At 48.2% G+C, this 17,845-nt stretch overlaps 1 protein-coding gene across 2 annotated transcripts in view; it reads right to left on the reverse strand.

The window, feature by feature from the left end:
- Positions 1-2,322: 2,322 nt before the first annotated feature.
- The window catches only part of AGO2 (argonaute RISC catalytic component 2), a 94,571-nt gene continuing 79,048 nt past the window's right edge, over positions 2,323-17,845 (reverse strand). For both annotated transcript variants that reach the window (XM_025264829.3, XM_025264831.3), the window contains 3 exons: positions 16,208-16,309; positions 14,263-14,462; positions 2,323-13,990 (listed from right to left, as the gene is read on the reverse strand). In XM_025264829.3, the coding sequence (XP_025120614.1) occupies positions 13,882-13,990; positions 14,263-14,462; positions 16,208-16,309 (411 nt within the window). In that variant the 3' untranslated portion in view covers positions 2,323-13,881. The remainder of the gene's footprint in view (positions 13,991-14,262; positions 14,463-16,207; positions 16,310-17,845) is intronic.

Below are 17,845 nucleotides of genomic sequence, written 5' to 3' on the forward strand. Positions count from 1 at the left end.
CTATGCTTACAGGGTTAGTTGCCCTGAGCCTTGTGGAATCTTCCCGATCAATGACCGAACCTGGGTCTCCTGCGTTGGCTGGCCAACATGTGGGATCTTAGTTCCCCAACCAGGGATCAAACCTGAGCCTTCTGCAGTGGAAGCCTGCATGCAGTCTTAACCACTGAAGTCCAAAAATAAGCACTTTATAATACTTCTATTCCTGGAGAAAAATTTCATATCACATTATTAAATGAAATACACTAAGAAATATTACCTCTGCCTAAGCATGTCTATCTTAAAAGAATTACAAAGCATTTTGTATTATTGAAGATCTCCATCATTTTTTACTATTCCTTCATAGTAATTGTTTTTACTATCCACAAGAGAAAACCATAAGCCCTATTTCTATTCACTTAAAGTATATTTTAGCTCGTGCCTTTTCAGTCTTTTTTTAAAACTGAGTTTGAATGTTCATCCAGTAAAATCATCCTTTAATGTCCATTCTGTTGGTCGTGTCAGCAGTCAATATATACAGAACGATTCTGTCCCTCCAGATGTTCCTCTGTATCCCCCTGAAGTTAGTTCCTTACCTTATCCCCAGGCAGTCGCTCCTGTTTTCTGTCCCTCTTGTTTTTAAATTTTATTAAAATATTTTAAAATCCACTTTTTAAATGTACAGGTTTTTTAAAAAATAATTTTATTTATTTTTGGCTGTGCTGGGTCTTCGTTGCTGCACAGGCTTTTCTCTAGTCGTGGCGAACGGGGGTGCTGCTCTCTAGCTGCGGCGCCTGGCCAGTCACTGCAGTGGCTTCCTCTGTTGCGGAGCACGGGCTCTGGGCTGTTGGGGCTTCAGCAGTTGTGGTTCCCGGGCTCTAGCACAGGCACAATGGTCATGGCACATGGGCATGTGGGATCCTCCTGGACCAGGGGTCAGACCTGTGTCCCCTGCACTGGGAGGTGAATGCTTTAGCACCGAGCCCCCGGGGAAGCCCCAGCGTGCAGTCCTGAGCTCTCACAGAGGCAGGCATGTAACCGCCGCCACTGAGGCACAGTGCTCCCTTCCTACGCCCTGGCAGTGGGAGCCCCAGACTTTTTCTGGAAAGGGCGATAGGGAAATACTTTTCCGTTTTGTGGGCTACAGAATCTCTCACTACTAGACGACTCTTACTAGTTCAAAAGCAGCCACAGACAGCACATAAAGGAATGAGCGTGCCTGTACTTGAGAAAACTTTTCTTTATGGACACTGAGACTTAAATTTTGCATGATTTTCATGGTTCATGGAATCTTTTGACTTCTTTACAACCACTTAAGAATGTAAAAGTCAGTATTATTAGTTTGTATGCCATACAAGAACACAGCAGGCCACACTGCACCCACAGACCACGCTTTGCGCACTCATCCTCCCAGCACGTGTGTCGTATAGATGGACTCATACAGTATGTGGGCTTCGACTCGGAGCTTTCTTCTTAGCGTGGTGCACTTGCAGTGCCGGCAGTCCATTCCTTCTCACTGCTGAGCAGGCGTCCTTTGTATGGATGTGCCATTTGTTTGCCCCCTCCACAGGTGAATGGATACTTCGCAACTTGGGTTGCTTCCTGTTCTTTGCCCCTCCCCCCGTTTTTTTTTCCTTTTTAAAAATCTGAAAAAATTTTTCTTATTTCCCATTTTGTTAGAAATAAAGCCCTATAAATATTTGGTACAGGTTTTGTGTGGTTGTGATTACTGTTAATTTAACATTTCTATGTTTATCTGAATTTTTACATTCTCTATAGTGAACGCATATTATTTTTTTAATTGTTCTTAAAAATAAAAAAATAGCTTTAAAACACAAACTTTGGCCTGCTTTAGCTCAGTGTCTGTCCTAGGGATTCTCAGCTAGTTTCCTGTTTTCTTAATCCTACCTTCCTTATCTCTCAATATGACGTATTCTCTCCAGTACAGACAGAAGTCAGACAGCCCAGAGGGAGGCCACCGAGCAGAGGGTGAGTCACCCACCAGGCTCAGGCCCCAGATGCGGTCAGCTGTATCCCACACAGCATGGAGCTCAGGGGTTCACACTTGACTGGGGTTTAGCTGAATGACTTTTTACTTCACCCTTTCTCACGGCTGCTAGAGGAGGAACACCCACCTCATCCTGGATGCCACATTTGTTCCATCCGGTTCAATCCTAGGTTTATCCCCAGACTCCCAGTTCTCAAGGGGCCCAACGTATAAAATAAGGCCCTAGACTTGTGTCGCCCAAGGGGTGTTTCTACCTCAGAGGCCTGGAATCTTAACCTGTGTGGATGGAAACCCCCAAATAAACACATGAGTAACAGAAGGTCTTTGGGAGAGGCAGGTGTAAATACAAGGAATTTTATTTTTTTTTTTGCTGACGTACAATGAGGCAAAACAAAATTGACACCATACAAAATAACTTTATAAAATATCATTCACATCATATTTTATCAGATTTACAGCATTCTGTGCATGTTAAAGGTTATGTAAGGAGGTGAAAAAAACACTATGCCAAACTTTTTAGTATTAGTTTATATACACACAATAAGAAACAAAACAAATAACTGTTAGGTTTTCCATGGATTTATTGCAAAAATAGTGCAAACTACTTAACCTAGTAAGCTGTAAAACAAACTCGAAAGGACCCAGCTAAGCTTAAACACCACCATAGATGCTCAGTGTCTCAGCCTTTAGCTTTCTTCACCAGTTTAGTCTTTGTCAATTAAGACCACTCCCCGTCTGTTCAGTTTAGGGTGAGTGCTGGGAACACAGAAGTGTCGAGACCGGCTCTTCAGAGCCCGGATGGACGCGGCTCCTTAGCGCCAGCAACACCTTTAGGGTCATGCTACTTTACTCAATGGCGAGTTTGTGAGGTCTGTGTTGAAAACATTAAGATGCCATGATGTTTAAGTCTGACCTTAGAAGTAAGTCATCCAACCTCTTGGTGATATGGAGAAAAGAATTAAAGCAGCATGAACAGAAAGGATTAGAAACTATTGTCTGCTTATAAACATGGTATCCTTTTTCTCAGGTGTATTTGGGTAAAGTATTAATCTCCTGGTGGGCAACCTTTGAACCAGATATTGCAGTAAGTTTAAAAAAAAAAAAAAAAAAAAAGGATACTGTAACCCTACAAGAGTAACTTTAAGATCTCTTCAACAGCCTGTTGGGGTCCAAAAAGCATATATCTAAACAAAAAAATAAGAACAGAACAAAATGCTACATATACAAGCTAAAGAAACAAAATGCAGCATATTCAGGTTCTTTTTCTTGAGGTACCTATATAAATTTAATCACCTGCCCCAAAGTACTCTTGTTAGGTAAAAAACAAAATGCTTACTGATGAGCCAATTGTAGGGCATTTATTATTATTGAGAAAGTGCAACAATGCTGATCTTTACATGCAGCATACTAAAGGATGATTTACTCTTTACAAAATATAGCTTACGTATTGACCTGATGGAAGTTTAAAAATTAAAAAACATTTAACTAGAATCATCCCAATTTTTTTTTGAGATCCTGCAGCAAAAAGCCTCCCAAATCAACCTTCAGAGTTTTGCCACTAAGGAATGTTGGTTCTCTTGTAAAATTCAGAGATCTCTTTAAAATAGTAAAACTATATACTACAGGAAAGATCCCTAATTTTTATTTCTTATTGGTATAAAATCAAATTCTTAAGACTCCAAAATATTGTGTTACCTCCAAAGAATTAAAAAAGATTGCCATAGTAGGAAAAGTCTAGACTTGTAAACTGCCAAATATAAAAGCATGGAAAGTCATCGATCTATCTTATTTTCTCACCTGCCAGAAAGCTTTCCTAACTCACAGAAATCCTGGGGTGCTGCGCAGCACCCCTGCTCCCCTCCCCCACAGCCAAGGGCTCTCCCTTCCTCGGTCGATGGCTATCAGCACCCCCACCAGGAGGTCGGGAGAGACTCAATCGACAACAGTCCATCCGTTGCTTATGAAATGAACTTATAAAATATGCCCGGGGCGGGGGTGGGGGCCCGCGTGATGAGAGAAGCAAGGACAAGAGTGTGTGTGAGCTGTTTTGGCCGCCCCTTCATTGGCACAGAAAATGAAGTGATAGCTACAAATATATGCATAGAAGAGTCTGAAATTTGCTTGTAAAATGTCATATTTGCTCTTGGGCATAATTTTTTTCTTTTCACAAGAGGGCAGTTGGGATTCCAATATGTGTTAGTAGTTAGCTGGGGTGATCTCTCAGATTCCATGGCCAATTGGGCTCTTTCTCCCCATGTACAATATAAAATATTTAATTTCATACTGATTTTTTCAATGTATTAGGATTAAACACGAAAGGCACAAAATAAATAAAAATATTATTAAATAAACGGAAATTATGTTTTCAAGCTTTGTGTGGAGTTATATATTTCACTCTTTTGTTACTTTTTCCAATTTAGTTTGACAGGCTTAGTAAATAGCACCCAACTGTTTAACTGAGGTAGATCCACATTGTAAAGAAAGCTGGGTCCCCTCCATTTTATGTCTAAATTTAAGATGCTTTTACAAAAACAAAAACCCATTTAATCGTAAGCAGAAACAATGACAGGTGGCACTACCTGAAGAAAGCTTAGAACATGAGCAGGTCTGCAAAGATTTATACCCAAATCATACTCTCCATCAGCCATAAAAACATCTCAAACTGGAGGGAAAAAAAAAAAAAATCAAACATTTAAAAATAACCCTGACAAAGTCTCAAGACTTTCAGAACAGGTCTTTGACCGACTGCCACAGAAATGCACAATGGTCCATTTTCATCAAGCAATGGCAGCAGCCAGACCAGAGAGCGAGCGAGCGCTGGATCAGTGAAAGTTTCCCTTTGTAACTCCGGAGAAAAGACTTGCTCAATTAAGATATAGCATCTTGATCTGAACAGTTTAAACTCATTCTGCCTAATATTTTTGCATACTCTGAAACTTACAAATTTAATATCCGATTAAGGCTTAATTTAAAGTGGCGTTACCACCTAGCATCATGCAAGCATGGAACATCCTCAAAACACACAGAATGGTATTAAACTAAAAGACAAGGACAGGAAGCCTCAGAATCATATTTAGCAGGTACTATAATTTCATATTTAATTTTACAATTCATGTAGCAAATGAAAAGTTATACAGAGGCCAATGCATATAAACACTAGTTTATACAGGAACTGCCCATTTACACCACAGCACTGCACGGTCTCTACACCAAGCACAGACACCGCACGCAGGCCCACCGCATGGGCACACGCGTCCGCAGACGGCACGCACAGTACCACCTGAAATGAGGCCCTTTAGCTGCTCAGCTTCTTAGAAAACAGTAAACTTTACATGGTCATAATACATTTTGATTCAAAATGTCTTTCTAAATTTTTTTTTTTTTTTTTGCATGGGGGGAAATTAAGGGGAAAGATCTACCTATGGAACTTTTGAATTCATTTTTGGTTTTTTCAATTATTTTATAAAAATAAAATAAAACTAGAAAAGTTGATAAAACTCAGGGTCAAAAACCCCTCAATACATATTAGGTAAGCAATCTAAAGTGTACCAGAGGTAAGAAAAAATCTGGATTTAGACACTACATTCTTATGTTTAATGAGTAATTAGCCACTTTGCTGCACAGAAACTCACAATTATTCCCTTAAAACTCTTTAAAAAGTAAAAACTCATTTGCCTCTATAATTACAAAACATGAGTTGATACCTTGAACAACTACATTTAAAATCCACGATCAAACTCAGGAGGCAACTTTCAGTTAGTGCTAAACTGCAGACTTCCCAGGATTCTAGTCACATGTGTATCCGGCTTTGAAGAGGAACCCAAAGTCATTGCTGTCCAGCCCCCATGCCGGCTGGCGCCTCTGCCTTTCAGGAGGGAGAGTGAGGGGAGAGGGAAGGACCAAGAGTGGCCACCAAGAAGGCCTTTTAAGTTTAAATAACATTGGGTCATTTCCCCTACTTAAAACCATCCACTGACAGAGAAGGGTGGCTTTTAACTGGACCATCAGCCAAGAAATCTGCTCGACTCAATACCTGGCTTGGAAAAGTCAGAGCCAAAACCTACGTCTTCGAGGTGGCAGAGCCTGAGTCCTGCGTGCACGGCTCCAGGTGACACCACTCCCCGCACGTTACAAACCACCACAACGAGCACCCCGGCACCTGACCTCCGAGTCTTCACACGCGTTTCACAAAGACACAGTGCCAGCTCCAGCTCCTTCCTGAAAACAGTCTCGTTCCGTTAACACTCAACATTCTCGACGAGTGACTGGGAGCAAAACCCCCAGGTTGGCCGGCGGTCACGGTCAGTGCCTGACTGACAGAGAGGTGCTGTGGACAGATGTGCTCAGGGCCTGGGAGGAGCCCCCAGCCAGAACCCAGTGGTTCCTGCACGGGACCGTCCGTGGGAGCCAAGGAGCAGAAGCAGCTTCTAGGGCAGAGGGCCAGCTTCCTTCCAACAACAACGCAGCCCTGATGCGATTCCGAAAGGACCCCGAGGACTGGACGCGAAAGGCACAGAGGCTGAGATGGGGTCTCCAGAACGTGCTCCACTTGGCACCACCAGAGGCCAGGGAGGCCTGGGCACCACCTGCCTCCTGGGTGAGGGGCCACCCTCGCCCACACCTAGGGTTGTTGCCAGCATCTCCGGAGCCCAGAGGAACCCAGCGCACCCTACACGCACCCAGTTCTGTCAAGTCGATCCTGGGATCGACTCCCAGGTCTGAGGACCTTGAAGATTCCAGAAGTACTGAATGAGGTTGGCCTGAACACGAATGAGGTTCCCAGAGACACACGGGGTGGGGGTAGTCAGTATTTGGTGTTTTAGCTTTAACTCTGAACTACTCACATCCAAGGAAGTTGTAACTAGAAAGTTGTAACTAGTTTCAAGCAAGTTGTAACTAGCCTCCTCTGACTGTCTGAAGGTGAGGACTCAAACCCTCAGTCACACCACCAGGGCCATCTAAGGTCTAACACACTGCATTTCTCACATCAACCAGTAAGACAGAAACGTGTGAACAAAAGCACCAATAATCTCCTTCAGTTCCCTCATCTTTAGTGACCTTTCATGAGCGCAAAGGTGGCGAGGAAGGAGCAGGCCCATGCTGGAACCCCAGGGGGCCACTGGAAAACCTTGCCTGTGATTCTGGCTGCAAACTGAGTCACTGAAGAGCCCAGCAGCCACTGGGCTGAGGCGGGTCGGTGGATGCTGCGGGCACCCCCGCAGGCACCCCCACGCCCACGCCCACGCCCCTTGGGGTGGTCTGCCTGTAGGACAGCGCGACTGCAGAACTGCACATTCTTAACACTGCGACGGGCACTTGGCGCTCTGGGAATTACAGCACGGCACGTGGTGTGAAAGGCAAGGGCTTCCTCCTAACGGTGCCCCTGGAACCTCTCTGGGCCAAAGTCAAGGTTGAGGCGCGTCCAGAGGAGCTCGGAGCCGCCCCCTCCCACCCAGATGCCTGTCCCTCCAGACTTCGGAGCAAATGCTCACCTTCTGAAGATGAGAACATGAGGAACCTAAAGAAAAGATGCTAAGGAGCAGAGGGTGAGCCCGATAGTCCCACAGCAGCGCGTGGGCACAGCACATTTCTGATGGCAAAGTGGTAAATCACACAGGATGTCAAGCTCTCCCAGGCCAGCCGCCCCGCAGGGGGCGTCCAGTCTGGGGCACCGGCAGCGGGAACCGCCGCCCATTCAGGATGCTGCCGCCCTGGCCCCTTTGCTCCTCTCAACAAACGGCCTTGGATTTGAACAGAACATTTTGCTTTTGAACCTTGGCTCGGTTTAAAGTATGGAGTGACAGCACTCGAGGGCTCCCAGGTCAGAGGTCACTGACACCTGCACTGCACTTTGAAACCATGCAGCTGCTGTGAAAGAACTATTTGCACGCGAGTTGGTGTTTAAGCACCTTTGTGATTTTATAGAGTGTACAAAAAGGGAGAAGAGAGAAGGAGCCACTTTCAATCCATTCATAAGTAAAGCAGGAAAGAAAAAGTGCTTCCTTACATCAGATAGGACAGGGAAATGCCAGGACAGCGGGTCCCTTCCAGGCCCCGCCGCCCACGGCCCTGCACCCGAGGGCGGCGCAGAAGGGCCCTCACGCTTCCTTCCTGCCGGCCACCGAGGGTCCCAGCACGTCGGAGCCGGGCAGCCCTGAGGAGTCCCTGGTCCACCCGGACGGCCGGGTGCGGGGAGGGGACTGCCCGGGGGCTCACAGTATGGCACGCAATGTTCAAGCCAGAACTGAACAGAGAGGTGTTCACGATTCTGTTTTTTCAGGCAACATTTTGGCTATTTTCAGTGTGGACAGCTAAGCTTAAAAGCAAACATGAACCTATTGAGAATTCAGAGGTAGCCTTTATCTGCGTTAATTTACTTATTTTTATACTAAAAGGTACTTATGAGAAACCACCTTCTGTAGTGACATGGCTAAGCCAATACATTCACTTTAGACAACAAAATGGCAAAACATCCAAAAAAAAGCGTTAAGTGAGGGCGCCGAGATGGCGTCAACGTGACGGGAACACACACTCAGGTGACTGGCTGGCGTGGGTATGAAAGCTCCTCTGTGTGTCTGCTACTGGGGAGCCCGCCCACAAGTGGAATCACACGCTGGGCTGGAGCCCACACTTCTTATCTGGCCAACGCACGAGGCCTGGAGGAACGGACAGCACTGGGGTCCAGGTCTGCCTGGCATCTACGGATTAAGCCACAGAGGACAGTTCTTACACAACAGCGACTTCATGGCTTTCAAATGACGGCCGACCAAGAGAAGCAAGGGGACCCTGACTCGCTAGTAACATCGGCCGTTTAGACACTTCCTCTCCAAGCTGTCAAATGCTGGACGGAGGTAGAAGCAAATGCTTTAGGGAGTCATGGCAAATAACAAGGAATTAAACAGACCAGAAGTATTCAAGGAATTTACAACTAATCCTCTTAGAATTAAATCTTCAGACCACAAGGAGGGAGCACACTCTCCTTCCGACAGACCACAAACTTCCTTCCAGAAAAAGACGGCGAAGAGGCTAACTTGTCCTTCATGAATGGTCAACATGCGCGTGCGCACACACGCACGCGCACACACGCACACGCACACACACACAGACACGGCTGCAGAGGGGGCAGGGCAGCGGGCAGCCCACACAGCTCTAACACATAACACTGGAAAACATGGCAGAGTCACTGAACAAAGCAATGCGTTGTCTCACACCATTTCTGCTATCCTAAGTCTATTTACAATCATTTCAAACAAGTACAGCAGATGCAAAGTTGGACATAATAAAAAGGAAGCTGTCAAAAAATCAGTGCAATTATTTTGAGTTGAAAATTTTCCTTACAAAAAGTCAGCATGTGTGTGTAACACGGACAGCCCTATTACACAGTCACACGTGCACTGTGTCTACACTGAGAAACGTCACTGCAGCCGTGACTGCTGGCACGGCAGCTAGAGAGAATAGTCTTGGTTGCTTTGGGGGAGGGCTTTAAATATAAATAAGGTATCTGCATTCTGAAAGTGAGGTGTATGAACACTGAGGAAGTTTCTATTTATTTGTACATTCCTTTTCTCATGAGCGTGAGAGATGAGTTAGAGAAAGGTCACAGGGAAATTCTATGGCTTGTCCGGGCCACTGGGATTGTCCACTGTCTGGATTATGTCAGCTTCTAAAGCTCCTCCTAATGGAACTGCCTTAGGTGTAGGAAAATGCCCATGAAAAAATCCTTTGAACTGTCCAACAGATCAAAGTCCCACTCAAGGATTCCGTCAGATCCCGAGGGATGGCTCCATGAAGCAAGCCAAGCGCTTGCCTGGCGCCGAGCGGCCGAGAGAAGCCGCCTCGGCCTCCAGAGGCCTCCTCGAGGCAGTCTGGTCTCCCCGCTGCAGGACGCTTGGCTGGCCTACTCTTAACGTATTGTATCAAATATATAATCTGCCTGAAAAACTGCCTTGTAAAAATAAAATTTAAATCACCCTGCAGATCAATGCAAAATTACACCGCTGCATATATAAGAAAAACAATTCATCCAGAAAAATTACATTTGTGGCTTTCAAAAATAAATCATCCAGCAAACTCGAAGGTAAACATCAGGTAATTTATAAAAGTTAGGGGAAATAATTTCTATCATATTCACCAGGTACCACATGCACGGGAATATCCATTATCAGGCAAATCAAACCAGAGCAGAAAGGAAAAAAAAAAATAAATAGCAACATTTGCATTTAACAACAATAACAGTAACGTACAATATATATCAATACCCACCCCCCACAACCCTGCTGTAGTAACTGAACTTGAACTGTCTCTTTTAAGGAGCACACGCTGGGGTAAACATCAGTCACAGCACTGACTGCGGCCAACAGCACACAGAGATCACTCCACCTCTGACCAGGCCCTCCCGGGGAAGGCCACAAAGTGGCCAGGGATGTCTCGTGGTTCCAGGGTGCAAACACCCATGCACGGAGTGTGAGAATGCTACCAAAAAGCAACACAATCTTGAAAAGAAGAGGCAGACCCTAAAATGTAGTATCAAGTGTATCTGTGAAGACTTTTTGAAACAGGAAACCAAAACCCAAACAATCCCTTTCTAAAGGTACAGGTATGCCCAGTTTTTACAAAATGTATCTGAACCGGGGACATCTGAGCTTATCAAAGGAAGTACACCAGCAGCAGGATGGCATCTCAGCAGGGCCAGAGGGCTCTCCTCATGGCGACCCACATCACTCCCTGGGTTTCTTTCATCACTTAGCAATCAGGGCGAGAGCCCGTCGAACAGACTAGGAAGTAGTGAAGGGAGGGGACTACATTAACTTCTCTTCGGGTGAATGTTACCAAATACATTAGGAAGAGTACCAGGATAAGAATCTAATTCAGACACCTCTTCTAAAGAGATGAGATAAATCCCAGTTTTCCTTTCAAATGAATCCAGATTTCTACATCACAATTTTCACATTCAGTCTGCTTAAAGCAAGGCACACCTTCCTTTAGAGTGGGGTGGGGCAACGCCAGCGAGCGGCCACCTCTGCAACCTGCACAGACCTCAGGAAACCCTTCAAACATGGGCGGAGTCTGGAGGTGCCCGGAGCCCCTCTCGGGGTGGCCTCGAGGTCACTCTGGGTGGGGTGGGCATGACCTGCTCAGACAGGCAGGGGCCCCTCTCGGCTTCCATGTGAGCAGGGCTTGAACTCACTCTACTGTACTCTGAGGTTTCACGCTGTCTCAGAACTTATCTTAATAATGGGGGGATTGGTAGGAATTTGGGGAAACAGTTCTTTACCTGAGAAACTGTAACTACAGCCATTTGAATTCTGAACCATCAGACATGCACCAAGGTATGTAGCTACCCCAGCTGGAGACGTCTGGTTTATGAATGCTCTTTAGTAAAAATTTCATAAAACAAGCCTAGGGCTGTAAAAAGTACCCTTCTCAAAGTACTTTGGCCCTCTAGAAAGAAAACTTTTCTTCAAAATGATTTTTTTTTTTTTTTAAAGAATTTAGGTCTCATTTTCTGCCAGCCTGTAGTCTTCCCCAGTGCATTAGCTCAGGAAGATGTCCTCCTGCACTGCCAGAAGGGGTGCCTGGGGGAGCTTCCTAGGTTCTAGATCAGACGTTCTCAGGCTGCAGGCAGCCCAAGCCCCTGGCTCATGGCAACAAACTCAACGCCCAGCCACCCGCCCTGGAGGCTCTGACTCGGCAGCGAGCGCGGGAAACTGAGTTTTTTTTTACCAGCGCCACCCCGACCTCCCAAGATCCTGTGGCAAGTGGTAAAACATACCTTGGAGAGACACAGTTCTACATGATACTGAACATGGCTGAAAACTAACCTCATTGAAGACTTTAAAAATATTTTAGTGAATAGATTCCCTCCTTTGCTTGAATGCTCCCAGTAATTTAAGCCAAGAGTGTACTTTACTGGTGTCCCTCGGAATAGGAGAAAGTGCCACTTGATAATAAAATGACAGGGAATTGCAACATTTCTTTAAGCAGAGGCTTCTGTCATTTAAAAAGAAAAAAAAAAAAGATACAGCAAGAAGAGACTAATGCCATTAATAAGACACCCACATGTGCACACAGGTGTGCGTGCACGCACACACACACACACCACTCTGAGCATATATTGATACAAATAATAGTCATCCCTTTGTCGCTGCCCCCAAAATCCAGGCCAAGCGTCCCCCACAGCGTGTCCCCACCCCTCCTGGCCCCTCAGAGCCCCTGCACAAGATGGAGGCAGGCGCTCAGCCCAGCAGGAGACACCCCAGCGCCAGAGGTCAGTGTCGGGCGGGCCTGGACGGGCGGGGCCATCACAGGGCCCGAGGAAACCTACAGACACGACGCAGCGCTAGGGGAAGGCTCGTCTCCTTCTTGGACTCTGTACTGATCGTGGATTTGGTTTCTGTGACAGCTGCCTGCGAGGACAGAAAGCCCACTTAGCGCAGCGGAGCTCGTCGAGCCGCCCACAACACTCCTCTTAGTGCGACGGCTCTCGATTGGCGAAACCACGTCTGGGGCCAGGACGCAAATCCTAGCAGAAGGGCCTGCCTCTCCCGCCACGGGCAGCGCTCCTGCGCAGACCACGGGCCTCGCGCCCGGCAGAGGGCCACCAACAGCCTTCTCTAGTTTCAGTGCATAGATCCTACGACGCTTGGCTAACAAACCACAGGCAGAGAGGTGCACGCTGCTACACGGACTCGTTCCCGGGAGTGGAAGGACACATACATTCCATTTGTGCTTAATCGGCTGAGCGACACACGGAGGGGAGGGGGAGGGGGTGGGGAAGGGGGAGCGACTGCTGGGAGCACACCCAGGCCCCCCGAGGGTCCAGGCTGGGCACTCAGCACGCGGGGGCGGGCCGCGGGCACTCTGAGTCAACCGCATACTCCTGCACTTCAGCACTGAGAACCACAAGGGGTGGTCAGGGCTTCAGAATTCTCTTGATATGCTGAACAGATCACAAGAAGCACCCCGTAGTCAATAAAATGAAAAACAGCATCTATCTACCACATTAATACTGCAAACCAGATATATATATTTTTTCTCTTACATTAAAGACATAACAGTGAAAAAGGATTGTACTGTATTTATCACCACAGACCCGTATTCTTTAGAAACTTTGGAAAATAAATGTCACAGTCCTATAGGACAGCTCTTATGATTAGACTGTCAGCATATTGTCTTTTTTCTTTTTTTTAATAATTTTTTTTTTATTAAAATGGCACTTGTCTGCCAATCTCTCTGGACCTGTAAATGTTATAAACACACACGGCCCATCTTCTGCCACCACGCCCTCCTTCGAGCTGAGCGGAAGGCGGCCGGTGGCAGAACGAGAGACCCCGGGCGTCTTGCCTGGCCCCTGCCCTTGGGTCCCGGACAGCTGGTGGGAGCCAGGTCAGGAGCACGCCGGCATCATTCTGAAATAAACTTTAGTGACAACGTCAGAATGTTCAAGGCTTTAAAACCACAACGTGTTTTGTGTTGCTTTCACTCTCGTAGAATGTTCACAGCTAATTTGAGCCCATCAATTTCATAGAGAATCATGTGTTAAAAATAAGTAAATTGATTGAATGACCAAATAAATTAAAAATGTTTTAAAGCCCTGAGTTCATAGACTGGTTTTAGGAGATTTTTAGGAAACATGGGACTCTATTTCAATAAGCAGCTTATAAGATTTTGGCAAACCATATTTCCTACGACAATGGGGGTCTCATACAGGTCTGCAGTTCAAAATCCAAGTTTGAAATCTGGGACGGAAGGCATTCTGGAAAATGGAGAATCTACTAAAATGGATGACGTGTCATGTTCGATGCTGGCTGTCACGGAAGGGCTGGGCATTTGTTGGTCTGAGTGTAGCTGGTCTCATGTGAATCCCACTCGGTACACAGTCGGAAACACTGAACATGTCAAGCAAAGTACATGGTGCGCAGCGTGTCCTGGTGGACCTGCACCGCCTTCGCCAGCGCTTGATGGTCTCGTCCGTTACTCTGCCCGGAGGTATGGCTTCCTTCAGCACTGCGGGGGGGTGGGGTGGGGGGGGTGGGTAGAGAGAGAGAGTGCAGCCTTTAATGCATCACGAGGCAGCACAGTGATAGCTAAGTGAGGACCACACACCAGCCCTCTGGCAAGACGGCCACACAGCTGGCAAGTGGCGGCGAAGATGCTGGCTTTTGGGTGTCTGCGTCACAATCGGCTCCAGCCACTGGGGACCCCGTGTCCCACTCTGGAAAAGCAGCTGCCAAAGCCTGTTGCGGAAACGACCCTGGCAGGAGAGGCATGCCACTCACCTGTCGTGCTCCTTGTCCACCAGGTGGTACCTGGCCCGGAAGGCCACCAGGTGAGCATAGTACGCCGGCGCCGGGATGGACACGGAGCGTGTGCAGCGCACGTAGGTGTGACACAGCTGGTAGGTGAGGATCTGCAGCTCGTCGGAGGAGAAGCGATTGTCATCCCAAAGCACGTGGTAGTGCGAGGGCCTGCTTGTTCCCTGAAAGCAGGTCAGAGGGTGAGAAGCAGATACGGACCAGAGGGGCCAGGACTCACCTGTCCAGGTGTGCTGAGAAGCCGTGCTTCCGCCTGCAGCGCAAGCGTCACGGAGGACGCTCGGTGACGAGAAGTTTCTATTACTTACAGTGTATCATCAAATGACCGCCTACTGGTAAAATACAGACCACACACATATTCACTTGTGCACAGGAAATCATAGGAAAGACAATACAGAAGACGCTGTTCTGAGGACAATATTTGTATACCTTAGGTTCTCTACGATGTTTCATTTATAGAGACAAGAAAAAAATCTCTAATAAGTTATACATTATTGCCTTTTAAATAGGAGTTTGAACATGTATTTATTTTGTGCAGTGTGTGTAGTCTGGAAAGGTTTGAAACTGAAGGAGGTGGGCTGGTCACCTGCCCCCTTCCTCCCCCGCAAAGTGGGGGTGCCCGAGGGCCGCTGCCCTGCCTGGCAGGGCATCCATGGCCGGTCAGCAGGGGGAAGGGCTTTCTCCGGCTGCCACATGACCCAGCTGGCTGGTCCTTCCTGAAGCCCCCACTCGGGTGCTGCTGCCTCCACCGTCTGTGCTCAGGCTCCCAGAGCTAGTGGGAGTCAGGCCTGCTTGTCCTCTGAGGAGCCACGGTCTGCACCCACTTTTAACCTGGGGCGGTCACGGGGCCCACAGGCAGCTGGGCATGAGCGTCAGAGGCTGTGCGGAGGAGAGGGCGGGGCCAGGCCCCAGAGGCTCGTCCTATCACAGCACTTGTCTCAGAAGCGAGAGCCCCTCAGTGGAGAGGGCCTGCGCAGTCAAGCAAGGGGGAAGGCTGGTTGCAACCGAACCGGAGGCCCTGGAGGGCTGGAGCACCACCCGGAGGCGGAAGGCCAGGAAAGAGATGGTGATGGACGCTGGGTGGCCAGTACAGGCGAGGTGCCCGCCAGACATGGAAGCTGCCACAGGAAACACCACGGGAGTCTCCGCATTCTCTAAGCCACACTCCTCTTCCTCCTTTTCAACAACGCTTTAAAGATGTACAACCCACTCAGCCTTCGGCTGTGCCCACAGGCTGCAGGCTGGACGCGCCCACGGCCAGTCGGCCACGCCCTATTCCAGGGCCTCAGCGGTGTGTGGTTCCCATGGAACGTCTGAAGTACAGAGTCCACAGTGATCCTCCGAGTTTAGATCAGATCCCCCAGGAGGGGACTTCAGCCCTTCCTCCAGGAGCCCCCCTCCCACAGGGCACAGCCTCGCATCAGGGCGGCGCAGCGCTGACAGCGGGCATGGCTGCACAGGGCACCGCTCCCCCAGGATGGCTCCTGGCAGGCTGCGGGTCTCTTAACTGGGAGGGACAAGGCATGCCCGTGTGACCCTGCTTCTCACCTGTGAGGTGGGCATGCGAGGCCGACCCCACCCCTCGGTTAGTCCCCTGACCCCCGAGTGCTCGCCGAGCCCTGGCACACAGGGACGCCCCTGGTCCCCTCGAGCCTGCCAGGCCTTTGCCCTCCCCACCGGACCTCATCTCTCCTGCCCCCTGACAGCACCACATGGTGCTGAGCCCCCACGGTCCAGTGATCACCCGCCGGCCTCCCCTCAGGACTGCCGGAGCCCCAGGCTCACTGCTGACCACCATGTCCCCAGTGCCCACCCGAGTGCCTGGCACATGGCCTGTGCTCTGCAAGCGTTTGCTGAATGCATGCATGACATCTCAGACACACCGGGACTGTCCACCCTCTGTCCTCACCTGGATGCCAGCATGACTACACAGGTAGAAGTCAAACTCAGTCGGATGGGTGATTTTCGTGTCCACGGTTGTGCCTGCTGGAATGTTTCCGCTTTTCCCAACCTTGAGCAACACAAGAGCCCATTAGACGCGGCTGGGGATGGCAAAGTGATGCAAGCAAGCAAACAAGACTCAGCCACACTGTCGTCTATTCTTAAGACCTTAAGTTGGACTATGCATTTGCTCAGGACTATAGCTCAACATTCAAACGAAGATCATGGCATCTGGTCCCATCACTTCATGGGAAATAGATGGGGAAACAGTGGAAATAGTGTCAGACTTTATTTTTCTGGGCTCCAAAATCACTACAGATGGTGACTGCAGCCATGAAATTAAAAGACGCTTACTCCTTGGAAGGAACGTTATGACCAACCTAGACAGCATATTCAAAAGCAGAGACATTACTTTGCCAACAAAGGTTCGTCTAGTCAAGGCTATGGTTTTTCCTGTGGTCATGTATGGATGTGGGAGTTGGACTGTGAAGAAGGCTGAGCGCCGAAGAATTGATGCTTTTGAACTGTGGTGTTGGAGAAGACTCTTGAGAGTCCCTTGGACTGCAAGGAGATCCAGCCAGTCCATTCTGAAGGAGATCAGCCCTGGGATTTCTTTGGAAGGAATGATGCTGAAGCTGAAACTCCAGCACTTTGGCCACCTCATGCGAAGAGTTGACTCATTGAAAAAGACTCTGATGCTGGGAGGGATGGGGGGCAGGAGGAGAAGGGGACGACACAGGATGAGATGGCTGGATGGCATCACCGACTCGATGGACGTGAGTCTGGGTGAACTCCGGGAGTTGGTGATGGACAGGGAGGCCTGGCGTGCTGCGATTCATGGGGTCGCAAAGAGTCGGACATGACTGAGCGACTGATCTGATCTGATCTGATAGCATTAAAATTAAACACGTACTAACAACTGAAATTAAACTAGTTCCTGTTCTGTTTGGGCTGGAGTTATTTTTTGCCGTCTCATAAAGGCCCCTGAGGACCTTCACTGGAGCATCTGTGTGGACCACTAGAAGGGTTTTTTTTTTTTTTTTTTTTTTTACTGTTGAGACCAAGATGGAAACTGTCATCAACATACAAATCTAAGAATAGATGATGGACACCTGATAGCCATTCCTGCCCCCCAACCCCCGCCCCCCCCCCCAATACTCAAGGCAGAAGAGCTAGAAAACCCGGACAGATGCCCAGGGCTTCTCCAGTCCACTGGGGTGGGCGAGCCACTCCACCAGAGACCAGCCCAGGAGCTGGACGTGGGTGGGACTACAAATCCTACCAAACCACTTAACCTCAGTTTACACTTGGGCATTGAAAATCCACCCAACACCCAGCTCCTGGAATGGCAAAGTCCTAATCAATCACGAAGTCACTCGATTTTTTTGTTAAGTTGTGCAATTTCAGATACACATACAAAAGAGAAAATCGCCCATATAACCCCTGTGTACCTTCTGCAAGCGCTTGCTGAATGTGTGCACGATGCCTCAGAGACACGTGAAAAAGAAAGGAAATATCTGAGGAGTGCCTACCTCTGCACCTCCTTCCATGCTGCAGTCTCAAATCTAGACTTCACTACTCTCACACAAGCTCTCACTTTTTGTTA

This window comes from Bubalus bubalis, chromosome 15 (assembly GCF_019923935.1).
Source record: "Bubalus bubalis isolate 160015118507 breed Murrah chromosome 15, NDDB_SH_1, whole genome shotgun sequence".
NCBI lineage: Eukaryota > Metazoa > Chordata > Mammalia > Artiodactyla > Bovidae > Bubalus > Bubalus bubalis.